Below are 17554 nucleotides of genomic sequence, written 5' to 3' on the forward strand. Positions count from 1 at the left end.
TGCCTCTACTAATGCTAAATGCTAATTTCATGTAATAACTCAACCATGGAAGGCCCAACTGTGCTGCAGAAGATAGCAAGCTGTACCACCATAGAGATCTTATTGAGAGAGGTAGTTGTAGGTTTGTATGGTACAACAAGATTTCTCCAGTGGCATAGCTTTCTATCTTCTGTTGCACAGTTTGATCTTCCATGGTTGAATTATAAACTTATCATAAACTAAAAATCCAGGTCCAAAGACGGGTTTCAACATTGAAATCTGAAATTTAGCCAATTTTAGTTGTTGGGACTATTTGTATCTGAGTGGTCAGGAGCATGAGTGCAGTAGCACGGCCTCTTTGAGTGGCCCGTAGTTCAAGCCCATGACTGCTAAATTCAATTAACATTTGTATTGATGATTTATTGTAAACTTCATTGACCTGGTGGTCGTGCCAGAGTGTAAACAAAAAAGGCATAATCTGTTGTAATAAGTGTCTTTACTGAATCTACTTAGTGTTTCCCTATTATTTTGCATAAACAGTAATAATATCAAATCAAAACTAATTATATCTCAAGCCAAATGGAAACAGAGCAACAAACATGCAAGAAATATTTCATACTGAACTAATGTTAATTCCCAGGCTGTTGAAAAATAACTTGTAACAATCATGGTAGTGGTGGACCTTAAAGGTCTTCTCACACTGGGACACTATTACTGTAGGGTTAATACACTTGGGTCACTTGTTGATGGTCGTTCTTGTACCATTATATTTCTGACGATACTCAGATATTTAGTTAAAGAGCCTTTGGAGGTGGAAGTCAATTGTGGATTCAAATTCTTTTGCACAAGTTGAATGACATTGAAATTAATTTATTACTATTTGTTTAAAATATTTGAATTAATATAAATAATAATGTGTATATTGAGTGAAAATTGTTGAAATATACCAAGTCAAAAGCAGTAAAAATATACTTGGAAATAAAATCAGTGACAACACAGAATCTTAGTGTTTTGGTTTCTGTATGTGGTCCTTATCATTTATGAAAACTTTGATCGGAGTAGAGCCCATATACACCTTTGGCCAAGCAATGAAGGGACTGTGGACCATTGTTGTGCATTACTTATGTTGGAGAGGAAGACAGTGGACTGAAGAAAAGAAAAACCGAAATGGATGGCAAAAAAATAAATGGGAGAAATGGTGCTGGGGGAGAAGGGAAAAAATGTGGGGTATATTCCTAGATAGTATCAAAACATGGGGGAAAGGGGTGGGAAGGGTGGAAGTGTCAGATTTCTTACTGTTTATACTTTATATAAATTAATTTCAATGTCAGCCAGTTTGTTTAAGAACTTGAATGTATCCAGATTTTTTTTTCTGCATAATTAGTTTTGCATTATCTCTGGTATGCAAGTTAATTTGTTTGGTAACGATTGTTTTTTATCCATCTTTAGATTTATGAAGGCACCTCTCAAATCCAGCGTGTAATTATTGCTCGTGAACATCTATCAAAGGCAAAGCAAGAAATGTGAATGAAGAAAGTGCCATATGTTTAAAGTGGGCACTTTATTTAAACCTGCCACTTCCTCAGCTGTGCAATAATAAGATGCTGAGAACGTTTCACCAGAGGATGTGTATACAGGGTTTATATCCCAAAACAGAAATATTTGTGCAGATGGTCTATCATGTAAAAAGATATTGTGTATTTTTGAAATGACTTCTATTTGTATATCTTTATAATAAATTATATACATCTGTTAAAAGTATGAATCATTTACATCTGTTGAGACAAATACAACTTTGAATTGTTTGTTTATTTGTGATTGTACATATGCCCCTTGTTACTCTTGTCATATTCAGTTTGCCAAACCATCTGTCCAAAACTGCATTTATACTGCTCTTTATTTTATTTTTTTATTTCTACAGAAGCAAAAAAAGTAAATAAATCTGAAATGTAGAACTGCAGTTCTTCTATCATTCTTACGTTTACCATCAAAGAATGTGAGAAGAAGTTGGAAACACAGTCTAAAGAAAGTTTTCTTAAAAAATTTAATAAAAAGATAATGTGTGAATAGTACATTTGTACAAAACATGATACATACATAAATGGATGAATGAGATAATGCAACACATTATGATAATAGATTAGGGAACATCTTTAAAATTTTGTTCTGTTTCGTGAAATGTTTATTTTGTTTAACAATCATAATATGCTGCATAAATAACAAAGTTCATAAATTCTTGCGGATCTCTTTGTTTCTCTGGTAGCAGCTTTTCTTTCTTCTGTGAGAACAGAACCTAATTTTATTTACTTTTTAACACAGTCATTTTTAAGTTTTCTCACTTTATATCTGCGAAAAGTTGATTGCCCATGTTAATCTTTCCTCTAACTTGAGTCATCTTCTGCTTCATCTATAGCTTGATCTCTCACTACTGCTGGAGATGGGATACTAGAAGGAAGCTGAGATTCGCTGTATATAAAGAAAAAAAGTATTTTCTAACTGCTCAAATGGATCCATTTTTGCTTATTGATAAATGGAATATTACTCAACATATTAAAAAAAATTTATATTGAACGTAGTTGCAAATTAATATTAGTATTATCCATATAGTGCAAGGAAGTCACAGGCTTTTGCTGCACCATCCAAAAAAAAAAAAAAAATAGATAAGAGAAAACAAATTATGCTCTTCCCTTTTAAATAGGTAACTATCCAGTTCACCTTTAAATTTCTTCAAACTGTTAGCCTCAGCTACCTGTGAAGGTAACTTGTTCCAGTAATCAAAAACTCTGGCTAAAAGAAAACTTCCTACAATCTAGTCTAAACCTCTTTGCTGTAATTTGAATTAATTGCTCCTAGTTCTAGAATTGTTTATAACAGTAAAAATTCTGCATTCATTCATTTTACTAACTCTCTCTCTCTCTCTCTCAAAGCCTTATAAACCTGTCGGGTTCCCCTCTAAGGTGCCTGGTTGCCAAACTCTGTAGTTCACATAATTGAATTCTTTCCTCGTATGGTTGCCCTTTTGCCGATCTCACCATGTGTTACCCTTCTTTTAGACCCTTTCAAGAAACTCAAACGTACTTTTTTTTTTTTTTCAGATGAAGTCTCCATACTTGGACATAGTATTCCAAATATGGCCATACAATTGCTTTGTACAGTGAGATTATAACTGCCCTGTCTTTACAGGATATTATTTGATAATTCCTCAATAGGAAACAATGTGCTTTTCCTGGCCACTTGTTTATACTGCTCAGAAAACTTTGTATCTGCCTGTATTGTAATTCCCAGATCTTTCTTCCTCTATTGTTTTTAATTCAATCCCGTCCCACCAAATATATATACAATTTATTTTTTGGTTGCTATTTCCCAAGTGTAAATTACTAACATTCAAATTTCAGAATATCATCCATACAGTAATATTTTTCCAAATAATTTTGTTTATTAATCTCACAGTGCAACTTTTGCTTTATTTTCCATTAAAAGTTTTTCCCCCCCAATAATTTTGTGTTTCTCAACCTGTGCTCTGCAACTAACTACTCATGTGGAATTCCATTTGAGGAATAAAATTTTACAGTTTGTTTACAAGTTCTTATTTAGTTAATTTTTCTGTGTTGTTTTTATACTAATGTAATATTTATATTCAGTAAAATGTAAAAAAAAATATATTTTTATGTTTTAATTCTATGGATAAAAATATAAGTATAAAAATAAATTGTAGATTAAAATTGATAGAATTTAACCAAATGGAAACCAAAATAATAGCCAATAGAAGGGAGATAATTTTTTATAGAAAAGAACTAACCTTATGTGCAAACAATAAATAGATTAATGGCAACAAATGTAGGACTAAATTATTTACAGAGACAAACATTGGACTGAATTATAAAATAGAAGCAAAAAGTAAGTTTACAAAGTCAAACTTGTAAAAGATAACATTGTTTATAAGCTTGTTCTGTAATGCATTTATTTGTAAACGTAGTTTATGCTTTATATTTTAAAATAATTCAGTCAGATGTTTGTCTCCATAAATAGTACTAGCCAACAAAAAATATATTTTGTCATACCTCCACAATGGAGAAAATTCTGGAGGAAATAATCGTGCTGATTTTGAAAGTCGCCATAATAAGTCTATCACGTCTACATCAAAAGATGTTTAATGTTAACAGCCCATACTCTTGAGGAGTTGTTTATGTTTGGACGATAGATTCACAACCCTGAGAAAATGTCACAATCAGTTAATACTTGGAAAACCATGGCACAGCCTACAAAAAGCCTCGCCAAAAATGCTAAGTGTGCTCTCTTCAAATTGTAAATTGTTGGATCGGGATTTGAACCCAAGAACCATAGGTAGAAATCTGATTATGTTTATCACAAGAAAACCGAGGCCAGAATCAATTGCTAAAATTAATAGAATTACCTTATATCTGTTAAAATAAATCAGTGTGTCACACATTACTGGCTAGATTATGCAAAATTGGCATATTTTGGTAAAATAACCCTCTATATTTAATAACTGTGATGTGATTTGAAACTGTCATGGCGATTTTTGAAATCTACACATAAAAATTGTTTAAAAGCAGCATTTAAATTCTTGGAGGTAAAAATCGTGTTGGCTAGTGCAATTTAATCCTACATTCATCGCTATGAATGATTTTGACATAAGGTTAGTTTGGTTTCTATTCTTTATCAATTTTAACCTAAAATTTTTATTTTTATACTTAACTTGCTTTTACCCTTATTGGCATCAATTTTACATCAGAAATAGACAACATTGCTGATATTTCTTTCAGTTCCAGCAGTTGACACCTGATAAATGCCTGGGTTGCAAGTTGTACAGCAACATTCCTTCCTGGCTAATATAAGTTCCCCCCCCCCCCCCCCTATCTTTTCTTCTTTGTCTATCTCTAATCTCTGCTCCTCTTTTTCTCTTTCTCACCCTTTAACACTCATTTCTTTCCATCTCTTATTTTATGTGTAAAAAAAAAAAATATATATATACACACTAGTGTTCAAAGAAAGCACATCATCCCTTAAAATTGTAATTGCCGTCCAAATGATGTAACTATATGGCAATATTTCTTACAGATTGCATCAGAAAAGATTGACATGTGCAGGTGATGTGTAATATTGCATCAGCTGTTACTTTCAGCTATATAAGCACATTCTGCAAGAGTTGCAGCCATTCCTTGCTTGTGTCAGGATGGTGAGTTACGTGCAGTTGACGCCACAAAGAAAGAGTTGCTTTACACGAGGAAGGATGTTCTTCCTGTCATTGCTTATAGAGTGTCTTGTAATTGGTACTGCAACAGCGAGTAGATTTCTTTCCAAACTCAAGAATACTGGTTCTGCTGATAGAAAAAATGGAACCAAATACTGCAAATGAGTCTCTACGCCAAAACAGGACTGCATTTTGAATCGCTTAAGCCTTAAAAACTAAAGCAGCTTTGTCTGAGCTGAAAAGAGTGGGAAGAACGTACAGGAGTGGTAGCAAGTGCCGTAACAGTCAGAAGACACCTCTTCAAAAATGGACTTGTCATCCTAAGAAGTCGCCTGCCTCACAAAAAAATGAAAAGGCCCAGTTAATTTGGTGTAAGGAGTGTGTCAAATGGACCCATCCCCCGAGCAGTGGAAGTCAGTTATTTTTTTGGATGAGAAGAAATTCAACCTGCATGGCTCTAATGGGAGACAAACAATTTGCCATAGACATCATCCAGACTGTATGATGTCTACAGTGAAATTCCCTACCAGCCAAAAAAATGATATGGGGGTACATTTCATATCACCTGCAGTTTATAAAAGGTTCCATAAATGCCAATGAATAACTGGCAATATTGGAAGTCAAATTGCTGCCAACCATTAAGAGACCATTTCGACTTGCCAAGTAACTGCATCTTTCAGGACGATTCTGCCCCTTGTCATCGGGCGAAAAGTGTAAGGCACTTCTGTAGTTACTTTAGCTTCATTTTTTCATTAGAGGTTCGACAGTAATGTGTTACAGGTGAAAAAATGTTTGGAAGAACTGTCCATTACAACTGTTAGCTGGCCAGGAAACAGCCCGGTTGGACCTGAATCCTATAGAGAACTGTTAGCATCGTGTGAAATCTGCAGTTGCCAGAAAGAAACCAAAGACCCTTTGTGAACTTCAGGAGACCATAATTCGTGTTTGGAACCACAAACTATCAGTTGATTACCTTCAGAAATTGATCTTGTCAATACCTCGACAGTGTGAAGCTGTCATCAAGGCAGAGGCGGTTCTACTAAATATTAATTTGCATTTGAATTTTCCATTTAAAATGACAAACTGAAGCAAATTGAGGGCTTCTGATAACATTTCAGCCATATTGTGTTTCCCAAAACTTGTATAAAGATTGCAAATGCTCATTTTGGAATATTTTGAGAGCACCTGTTGAATATTACTTAGTTTCCCATAGCTATTAATAAATATCTTTTGTTTATTAGTAGAAGCATACGATGCAAGAAAGCAAGCTTATGCAGCATCAGCCAAAAAAATAAAATAAAAAAAACCCTTCCATTCGTTCCAAATGCCTGTCCAGCTCAGCCTTAAATTTATTTAGGCTATCAACTTCCACAACAAAAGATGGAAGTCTGTTCCACCAATCAACTACCTGCTAGCTAAACGCAAATTTCTGCACATCTTTTCTACAACTATCTTTCCTCAATTTGAATCTGTGCACCTTCAGGTTCTTAATCTGAGCAAGAGGAAGAATCCCATCAGCATTCAGAGCCTTATACACCTAATTCAGATCACCTCGCAGGTGCCTACTCCCCATGTGCTGGAATTTGCAGAAATTAAGCCTTTCTTGGTAAGAGCATTCCTTTGTTCCACTCACCAATCTTGTTGCCCTTCTTTGTACTCATTCTAGCAATTCTGCGTCCTTCCTAAAGTGAGGCCTCCAGGCCTGTTCACAGTACTCTAGGTGTGGCCTGACCATTGCCTTGTATAACGGGATAATCGCCTCCAGGTCCCTGCTAGCAAAATTCCTATATATCATTGATAAGACTCCATAACCTGCCCTGGCAGCCAGTCTGTGCTGCTCAGCGAACTTCATATTTGGCTGCACAATTACCCCCAGGTCTTTTCCACTTCCTTGAGTGTAGTACCACACAGTTGGTACATTTCTCTTTGGTTATTGCTACCCATATGCAGTACTTTGTATTTTTCTATGTTAAACTTCAGTTGCCACTTAGCCCATTTGCCCAACTTATCTAGATCCAGTTGGAGTAGCAAACTGTCTTTACTGTCGTTAACAACCCTGCCAACCTTTGTATCATCTGCAAACTTAGATATTAAACCTGATATACCTTCATCAATATGTTTAATATCCAAGTTTGCAGATGATACAAAGGTTGGCAGGGTTGTTGACAACAGTAAAGACAGTATGCTACTTCATCTGGATCTAGATAAGTTGGGCAAATGGGCTGAGAAGTGGCAACTGAAGTTTAACGTTGTATAGTTCTATTTGTGATGCTAGTCGTTAATGTAACATATTATCGAGAAAAAGTGTTAGAAATGTGAAATTTCTATGTGGTGCACTTTCTTTGAACCCCAGTGTATAATAAATTGTATATATACTATACGCAAAAAGGCCTACGTGCTTCATAGATTCAAAATATTCATAGTATTAATAGAACAATAATATAACAGATTATTGTGCCACAGAGCATAAACGGAAAGAAAATAACATTGCATTTAAAAATACGTGTAATGTTATGTAAAAGTACATTAATGTTCACATGAACAAAAACACAAGTAAAAATAATACAGGAAGGTAATACATAGCTTTCAGACTAGAAGGCGTCCTTAATCAGTTGTGACTGTTAATCTAAAATATAGAACTCTGTGTGCGTGCCATGGCAGTCATGTATGTGAATGACGTGTATGTAACAATTAGCTGTTAGAAGGGAGAGCTTGTAGCTGTAATGCCTGGGAACATTGTAAATGTCAGTGTTTGTGAGTCAAGAGGATGGCCGTCTCAGTAATGGGATGGACACCACATCCTCTGATTCGGTTAAAGGAATTGCTATAGCATGTGATGTGCAGTGACTCCAACCAGGCGCAGCGACGGTAATTGCGGGACCGATCAATAATCATGACATTGCGGTGTGGCTCAATGTCGTGCTGGGTCGACCACAAGTGCTCCACATTCCTAAAAACGGATAGCTCTTTCGTGCTCAGAAACACGATTACTCAGACATTGCAATGGAGGAATTGGACAGTCGTGCATTTGTGGGTCTACCAGATCCCATTGCCTTTTGGTATCGCTGTGTGGATGTTGTGTTTGTGGTTTAATCCCCAAGAATCGGGCAACCGGCTTTTGCACCACCTTAACTCTCGGTCGCCTTTCATTCAATTCAAGATCGATTTGGAGCCAGCCAGACAATACCCTTCCATACTTGGATACACTCGTCTGGCGCGAAGGCACGCGTTTGAAGACAACAGTCTATTGCAAGCCGATGTGTGCTGGCCAATTCACCAACTACCGGTCAGCACACGCACGCAGCCATCTTCTCGGCACAGCGCGAGCCCTGCTAGCCCATGCCTAGACCCACTCTAGTTCTGTGGATGAGAGATGCACTGAGATTACTAGGGTTAAGACATCTTGCAAGACGCAGCTACCCCACCAGTGCCTGGATAGGTTCGATCTACAGGCCCGTGACCACGTAGCGATCCACAGGACCATGCGCGGCATTAACTCCGCCTCGACTGCCTTTATCCTATCCTGAAAAAGGCCTCTGAGGTTGGGAAAATTCATATTTTAGCATTAAATCAGATCACACACCAACCATAAGAGTAAATATTTACTGTAACTAAAATATTTACATATTAAAATAAAATAAAATAAATAAATATTTACAAAAACTGCTATTATATTAAATTAAATTATATACATATAAAACATTAAAACTGTGATAAAATTCTTGAGATAAAATACACTAAAATAAACCGGATTAAAAACGATAAAAATCTCTGGAGCTTTCGGAGGCATCCGCCTCCTTCTTCAGCAGTAACAAAACTTCCTGCAGCACGTCCATATATAACAGGCTCACGGTACCTATACACGTGGTGCAGTCGGCGCATGGTCTGAACTGGAAGCGGAAATAGCTCGGGAACGTGTTAAGCAAAACCGTTCATCCGTACTTAGGATGATAGTTTCAAACAGAGGATGCATACGCATACCTCTGTCCCTATTCATAATATTGTGGTCGGATGAACAGATTCGTAGGCTCTCGAGCCATTTACGGTTCCAGAACCCATGCGCTCGATCCACGATAACCGCATCCTCTGGGGAAATTTGATGCTGCTTCTCCCAAAAATGCTCGGCCACAGCAGACTTATTGTAATCAGCGGTTTTAATAGCATTTGCATGCTCCCCCAGACGATCCTTGAGCCGTCGTTTTGTCTCGCCCACATAACATTCCACACAATCCGGGCATTTTATCCTGTATACTACTCCACTACTCAGGTCCTTTGCTATTGGGTCTTTTACCTGAGACAACACTGTGTGCAACCTCCGCCCTGGAAGCTGCACACAGCGTGTTTTGTAACCGCGCAAAACTCTAGCGAGTTTTGCGGGGTTATAAAGAGATGCTCAGTAACGCCCGGATAGTAAGGAATGTATGCGGTAGACACAGGAACAAACGGTTCCTGACGGTTAGACTCTATTCCTTTACTAAATCTGTCTATGATCCTCTGGGGGTATCCGCATTTTCTAAGGTCTGCTGTGACCCGTCTAATTTCACATTCTTTGTCCTCAGAGGTGGTGCAGTGTGACCCTGCTCTATCTAGTAGAGCTTTCACTACACTAATCTTGTGCTGCCCAGCTTGTGCTGAACTATAATGGGTGTACTGGCCTCTGCACATAGGTTTTTTAAACACAGAAGTTTTGAGCCTAGGGCCTATCCTAGAGACCAGTACATCCAAGAAAGGAAGGGTACCTCCTGTTTATTTTATTTTAATATGTAAATATTTTAGTTACAGTAAATACTTACTCTTATGGTTGGTGTGTGATCTGATTTAATGCTAAAATATGCCTTTATCCTGTTCTACCCGAACCTATCACAACAGATTTCCAGAATCTTAAAGGCTCATGGAATAAAGTGTTTACAACTCCCGGGCAGGATGTTGCAATCCCTCATCTGAAGAGTTAAAACATCGGTTCCCCCCCCTGCTGCAGAGTGGATTAGTCTATCGTATTTTCTGCTGTGACTGCACTGGCTGCTACGTTGGGGAACTGGCGGGAGGCGCAGTAGTCGTGTTTCTGAGCACGACAGAGCTATTTATTTAGCATACGTGGAGCACCCAGCCATTCCTGACCTCTTCCGGTCGAACCAGCATGACATTGAGCCACGCCGCAATGTCATGATTATTGATCGGTCTCGTCATTACCGTCACCGCGTCCAGTTAGAGTCACTGCACATCTCATGCTATAGCAATTCCTTTAACCGAAGCAGAGGATATCGCGTCCATCCCATTACTGAGACGACCATCCTCTTGGCTGATAAACGTTGGCATTTACAATGTTCCCAGGCATTACAACTACAAGCTTTCTCTTCTAACAGCTAATTGTTATATACACGTAGTTCACTCTACATGACTGCTATGACACGCACATAGAGTTCTGTATTTTAGTTTAACGGTCACAACTGATGATTGACGCCTTCTAGTCCGAGAGCTGTGTATTACCTTCCTGTATTATTTTACTTGTTTTTGTTCGTGTGAACATCAACGTATTTTTACGTAAAATTAAACGTATTTTTATCGGCAACCTGTTATTTTCTTTCCGTTTTTGCTCTGCTGAACATAATTTAGCATCCAGCAGACCTCTCATGAGTTAAACTTTAGTATTTGCTTCCAATAGCCAAAAGCTTGCTGGCTACCAAACATAGAATGCATAGTAGAGATTACAGCTTTATTTTTGGAAACGTTAAATGAATGAATCGGTTTCAAAAATAAATTTAAAGAAATCCCCAACAACCTTGCTTAATGCTTTTCAACCAACTTTTAAGAAAAAATAAAGTGAATATCACAGTGCAAGTTAAAAATGTAAAATATATAAGCTAAGAAATACTGGGTGATTTTTTTTTTATTCATTATGCTCTTTCTTTCCATTGCAGTTTCAGAAGCTTCAACCTTTTTGTACCAACATCATTGCTCTCTAGAGAAAAGTTTGCTGATTGGTGACAACACTGAAAACTTTCCAGCTAACGTGATGAAAATATCAGCGTACAGCATTGAAAAAGTGTTTATTGTTAAGGAATAAAAGTCCATCAGGCACACCAAATTCAATGACAACAATTTGGTGTGCCTGATGGACCAACAAACAAGTGTTTAGGGTTAATGGATCAGTTGGAGAGAACAGGCAGTGTTTCAGATGAAATGTAACATCCTGAAAGCTGACTGTCACTGAGAATGCCATGGGAGGTTGAAGCTTGAAAATTCTTGATACAAAGCCCATTGAAGATTTTGCATAAATTTCATGACAGATGACGATGTCTTATGGCACAGCGAGGAAGATTTATCAAAGCAGCTTGTCAGCATATCCTTACAAAATTCAACTCAGGCAGCCAATAACACCAAAGAAAAAGAATAGCCTGGTTCAGTTTACCAATTTTGCATTTCTAGAGCAAGGACCTGACATGAACAAAGTTTGGTTTTCTGACAAAGCACGCTTTCATTTGAATAAATGAATATGAATATATGAATAAGCAAAATGCAAGATTTTGTCTCTAGAGAATTCGGACATTGTCGATAATTCATGCATGAAGGGTCGGTGTGTTTAGCGTGCATGTTCTGCATTTGGCATTTTTTGGGCCAGTGTTTATCGATGGAAACGTCACAAGTGATGCCCAGCTCTGCTTTTTTACATGGCTGTGGCATTGATGTGAATGGCAACTGGTTTCAACAGGATGGTGCATGGTCCCATACTTCAGAAGTTGTCCTGAAGTTGATGGATGAAATTTAAATGATTGGTGTTGGTCATCTGATTTAAACCCATGTGATTTTAATCTCAGGGTTATCTCAAAGACCATTTCAAAAGAACCATGAACCATTTCTGCAGTGAAGAAAATAAAGGTAAAATTTTGTTTCAGAGGAAATAGCGTGTTCTTTGCACCTTCACACTCTGCTCTTGCACATTATTGATAAATCTGAAGGATGCACTGAACATGCGGCACATATTTACAAACACTGCTAAATATAGTTCAAGTATTAATTTCTAAACAATTTTTTTTTCAGATGAATAAAATGATAAAAAATCACCATAAAAAATTCCAGCTGCAAAAACAGTTACAATACATATTTTATACTCACCATCCTGGGACATTAGATGCAAGATCACATCTGGCATCAGGAGCACTGAAAGCGAGTCCAGCTGCACATCTCTGTAGACGGGGATAACCTCCAACGCATTGCCAGTATCGGACACAGGACTTGGCAATTGGTATCCTTCCATTGGCATTTTCCTTGCAGATAGCTGTAAGATCAATTTCCATTATTGAAATCTGATTAAATGTTACCAAGAAATAGCAAAAGTAAAAGCTAGTATCATTTATTTATTGTTTAATGAATTTAAACAACAAAAATGGTGAGTCACCTTCAAAAATGCAGTCATCCACTTGATGTAAGGGGATAATCGGTTCTGTATAAGAGTTACCTATTTGGTGATCACCACATCTCATATTCGGTAAGTGCAGTGGTGTAGCCAGGGCAGGGTCAGCAGGTACATTGTACCCCCTGACGCCGAAATCTGGTATTGTGGCACTTTTAAGCATTAGGCAATTGGTGCCCTTTTTTGGGCATGTACCTGCTGACAAAAAATCCCGGCTACGCTACTAGGGAAGTTTATGGATCTGTGGACAGGTCAGTAAGCTACCAACCTTCCATTCACTATTGTTTTCACTATTGATACTGCCAGCGGTATCAATGATGTGCCATCATTGATACCGCTGGCAGCAATTTTTTCTGTTCAGAATATGGCCATAGTTGCTAATGCACTAATAAACTCACAACAACTGGGCATGTTACCATTCATTTTTGAATATTTTCTTATTTTCTTAGTTAATCTCCATCTTTCCTATAAACCAAATCATCTTAGGTTTGCTTCACTTACCTTTGAGTGGGCATTTGTTGCCCCAAAATTATTTATTATGTTGTCATTAGTAATACGTCATGCCATACTTCCATCTGTTGTTCTAGTTGCTCTTTTCTTAATTAAAACTCCCATTTCTCAAGATTTTAATTATTTTTGATTCTGTTATTTATTTCCATGTCTAATCTTCGTTAAATACTTCTTAGATATTAAAAAATTACTAACGTTTGTGGTTATTTAGTAAATAGTAAAATTTCCTTGTCTCCCATCTTTCACACCATATTCTCTACAGCCTTTAATTTATTCAGTACTTTTGAAATCTTGTAGGCTACTATTTATTGAGCTTAATTTCTTATTGTGCCTTCTGAATAAAAAAGTAAGAATAAGATTTCATAAGTGAGTGATGGTGAAATTAGGTTAAATTTTACAGATGTGCCCTCGGGGGAGTGTTAGCACAGTTGCCTTCCTCCCCACACCAGGTGGAAAAGATCTGACTTGAGTCCGTCGATGACGTGAGGAATTTTGATGGACGTTTTCACAACGTTGCTGAGTTAGACGGTCTTAGGCAAGGGTAACATGGTTTTTTTCATCCAGCAAAACAGAAAATTGACCACAGAACACACGCAATTTAAGGACATACACTGAGCAATATGGCTTTAGTCGTTGATGCTCCTAAAACCCAACTACAACAACAGATTTTGCATCTCTCATAACAACAGTTAAGTATTTTGTATTTTGGTAATTTTGAATGAATAATGATCACAAATAAGTGGACATAAGTATGGAGTGCATTAATAAGATTATATAAAGAAAGAATTAGGAAAAACGAAATTTTCTTATGAGGTTGTGAAATTACTTTAGTCAGGCATTTTGAAGTTAAATTGGAATTTTCCAGATTAAATCGTGATTCGGTCAGTCGAGGGTCCCATTTATTTGGAAACATTTTGGCAGTACACAGAGATGAAGTAGATATATGTCAAAATTTTTTGGAGCGCTTCGCTAGAATAATTGAGCTGAACATGGGAATAATTGTACTCCCACTTTACGATCCAGGACTAGATGGAAGTAACGCATTTGGAATTGGAGCAGGGCTCTGGAGCACCAAATTTGTGAAGTATGGATCTGTTAAGGAATAAATATTTATATAGTTGAGAAGAATTTTCATCTATTTAAATTTTATTATTGTGTTAAGGTGTGGGCATGTTTTAGGGGCTAAAGTTTCTAAGTTCTTTATGAAAAATCCCATTATCTGGAAGAAAAAATAATGCAACTTTTGCCTGCAAACAGCAGTCATGTAAAACCATAAATGTCACACTAGGGCCATCCGGAATATCACTTCATTTATGTTCATGAATTGCGTGTGTTTTCTGGTCGATCTGCTTGTTTTGCTGAACAAAACCGAGTTATTTAACAAAACCGAGTTAGAGAATTTTGCTATCTACGCTCTAGACCGACTAACTTAGTCATGGAGTGAGAAAAGCCCATAAGAGTCCTCGCGTCATTGACAGGATTCGAACCCAGGCCTTTTACACATGGTGTGAGGATGGTGACGATGCTACCATGCTATTCGCACAGACAGCAGTCATCTTTTTAGACTGCTTTGCGAACAGTCATATTCAACATAATTTGTTTTCTAGTGAAAACAAACCACTATGGTTGAATTCAGTTTTAAGGGGGTGGGGTTGAGCCATTGGTTTTGAAAAGTTGATGTTGAAATCAGATAAAAGTAAGGAAGTAGTTATGTTATTCTCATTTCCTAGGTTTCTGGATGGTGCTACGGCTAGCCACACAGATCCCTGTCCCTCTAATAGCCTTTCCACGGTCTTTATCTTGAAGCTAGTGGAATAACCCTAACATAGAGTATTCTCATGCTGATACAGATTTCTAGAATGTTGCAATATTATCAGCATTTGTAATGCCACGCACAACAAGAAAGGGCAAAACAGAAAATAAATAATGTGTAGAGGCTAATTATATTAGTTTTAAAGGGTTTTTTGGGGGGGAGAAGATCAATTAAATAAGTTAAAATAACTTATTTATTAAGTGGATGTATCAGTGCTTGCAACAGGCAGCCTGATTTTGGAATAAAAAGAGGATTGCTTCAAGTGGAAATTGTAAGGTTATCAAGATTTCTAGAGCAGGTCCTGATACTAAAGAAAATGGAGGTTCACTTGGTTTACTTTTCATTACACACACACATAAATCCTCCCCGGCTCCGTTAACCCACTAGAAAATAAGTGGACTATTTTTAACAAAACAATGACACATAACTACTTACGGTGTTTCTGGCAGTCGGGGACATTATCAGGCCAGTCGCAGGAGTGGAGTGCATCATTGTAAAGTAACGAGAAAGGACACAGTTGTACAGTGGATGTGCCATTCCAGCATTGCCAGTATCGAGTGCAGCTTGTCTGGTGAGGAAATAAGCCAAATGACCATGGACAGTTCTTTGTTCCAGCAGGAGTTTCTGAAAAGCAAGTATAGGGAAAAAATATCAATTTATCGTTATGGAAGACTTATTTCTGATTACATTAAAATTGCTAAAAAATAATTTATAGATTATTTTACACTACCCTCCAAAATAGTTTCTGGACTTTTTCGTGATCCACTGGACCTTCCCAGATAAACAAAGGACAGACGGGTATAAGGAGGTGTAAGAGCCCACAAAGCTACTTCTCGTCGTGACACATAAAGCTCATTGATTTCGAGACTGGTGCTAATGTTCATCCAGTCAGTCTGCGTGGGTAGCACAGTGGTATCGTCACCGTCCTTCCCACACCGGGTGGAAAAGGCCTGGGTTCGAATCCCGTCGATGACGAGAGGAACTTTAATGGTCTTTTTTCACTCCGTGACTGAGTTAGTTGGCCTCAGGCGTAGATAGCAAGGTTTTTCTCCCCAGTAACTGGGGTTTTTTCGTCCAGCAAAACAGGCAAATCAACCATAGAACATAACGCAATTTACAGACACAAATACGGGTTAATGTATTTAATTACGGGCAACCCTAAAATAATAATTTGATTTTTTTTTTTGTTCATCCACCCAAAGTTGACTGTTGGTGATGATCTCTTGAAATGGAAGTGTGTGATATTTCTGCCACTGTCCAGCAATACACAGAAGACCACAAAAATTCATGCCATGTGAACACAGGCTATTGAGAAGGTAATGTGGCAATCTCATCAGAAATCCCTGCAAAACATCAACGTGAGTTGAGATCTGTATGAAACTAAACAAACCCCTTCTCAACTCTGATTTTCATAGAAGAGCAGTTGCACATAAGCCAAACATCACTAACCACAATCGCTGGTCTTGCCATGTGTGGTGTATCTAACGCTATAATCTGCCCACAGACCAGTGGAAATTGGTTTCCATGGATTGACGAATCTTTCTCTTCTCTATACCGATCAGGTGCGAGTGCGAGTCTGAACAATGCCTGGACTACCTGGGTGCATTATGGCAATAATGAAGTTCGCAGGAGGTGTAGTTATTGCTGGTGCTGCCGTTTCTTATTAGCATTAGTGGTAATGTCGCTGCTGACCCGACACTCTTGCTGATAGGTAAATTTTATGGACATTTTTCACACAATGGCCATTCTAGTCAGACGTGTGCGGTACTGTATGTTTACCCACCCGAAAATGCCTTTTTATCTTAAAAACAGGCAAACCTATTCTCGTTTGGTGAACAAGGAATAAGCAGTGCAATAAACTAATATTTGAAAGGACCCACAAGACTGACTTCTTGCACTAAAGGTGATATTGGAAGTCTTGCAGTGGAACAAAGGTATTTATTGTGCAGTTCCCACAGATTTGTAGAAGGCTTTAAGAATCAGGAATTAGTATTGGAACACATAGTGGAGGCAGACCTGTGACAATAACTTTGAATGAATGTCTGCGTGTATTGTTTACCGATGGGGTCTATAAGTGCTCTAAATATGAATCGAGACATACTCTTTTCTGGATGGAGCCAAGGACACTCCATTTGCCAGATAATATCAGGGAATTAGTAATATGGTAATAATATAATTTTCAAGGATGTTACACTGTAGCCACTTTACCTCACCGGGTCCTTACTGGGTCCCATTTTAGTCCTCAGAACAGCATGAACAGCGTCCCCTCATGGACTCAAAGAGGTGACGAATGAACGCCACATGGATCCCAGTCCACATTGGCTCAGTTGCTTCCTAAAGTTGTTGCAAATTGGCTGAGAATTCCATCGGTGCAGTATCTCATCCAGTTTGCACGACTTCTGCTCTCTGAAATGCGTCTTTGGTTACCACTGTTAAACTGGATTGTTATTTGCCTTACTGTAATCTTTCCGTTGCCCTGCACAAATTTTTCAGCCTCCCGTGGCCTTTTGCATCAATGAGCAATATCCTACAATTGGAGCGCCGTTGGCTGGATATTATTTGGTAATTGCACCAATCTCGATACATCCTAGACACCGTCGTGCGGTAAAACCCGAATGGGACTGCA

At 37.8% G+C, this 17554-nt stretch overlaps 2 protein-coding genes across 2 annotated transcripts in view; one reads left to right on the forward strand and one right to left on the reverse strand.

Annotated features, from left to right (window-relative positions):
* The window catches only part of Mcad (Medium-chain acyl-CoA dehydrogenase), a 109455-nt gene extending 107798 nt beyond the window's left edge, over nucleotides 1–1657 (forward strand). The window contains exon 14 of the mRNA XM_090374896.1: nucleotides 1429–1657. Within this exon, the coding sequence (XP_090231022.1) occupies nucleotides 1429–1506 (78 nt within the window). The 3' untranslated portion in view covers nucleotides 1507–1657. The remainder of the gene's footprint in view (nucleotides 1–1428) is intronic.
* Nucleotides 1658–2007: 350 nt separating this feature from the next.
* The window catches only part of LOC150083835 (protein obstructor-E-like), a 30721-nt gene continuing 15174 nt past the window's right edge, over nucleotides 2008–17554 (reverse strand). The window contains exons 3-5 of the mRNA XM_090375805.1: nucleotides 15364–15552; nucleotides 12308–12470; nucleotides 2008–2445 (exon numbers count right to left, since the gene is read on the reverse strand). Of these exons, the coding sequence (XP_090231931.1) occupies nucleotides 2361–2445; nucleotides 12308–12470; nucleotides 15364–15552 (437 nt within the window). The 3' untranslated portion in view covers nucleotides 2008–2360. The remainder of the gene's footprint in view (nucleotides 2446–12307; nucleotides 12471–15363; nucleotides 15553–17554) is intronic.

Source organism: Mastigoproctus giganteus, chromosome 6 (genome assembly GCF_048544385.1).
Source record: "Mastigoproctus giganteus isolate SK-2022 chromosome 6, ASM4854438v1, whole genome shotgun sequence".
In the NCBI taxonomy this organism is placed as follows: domain Eukaryota; kingdom Metazoa; phylum Arthropoda; class Arachnida; order Uropygi; family Thelyphonidae; genus Mastigoproctus; species Mastigoproctus giganteus.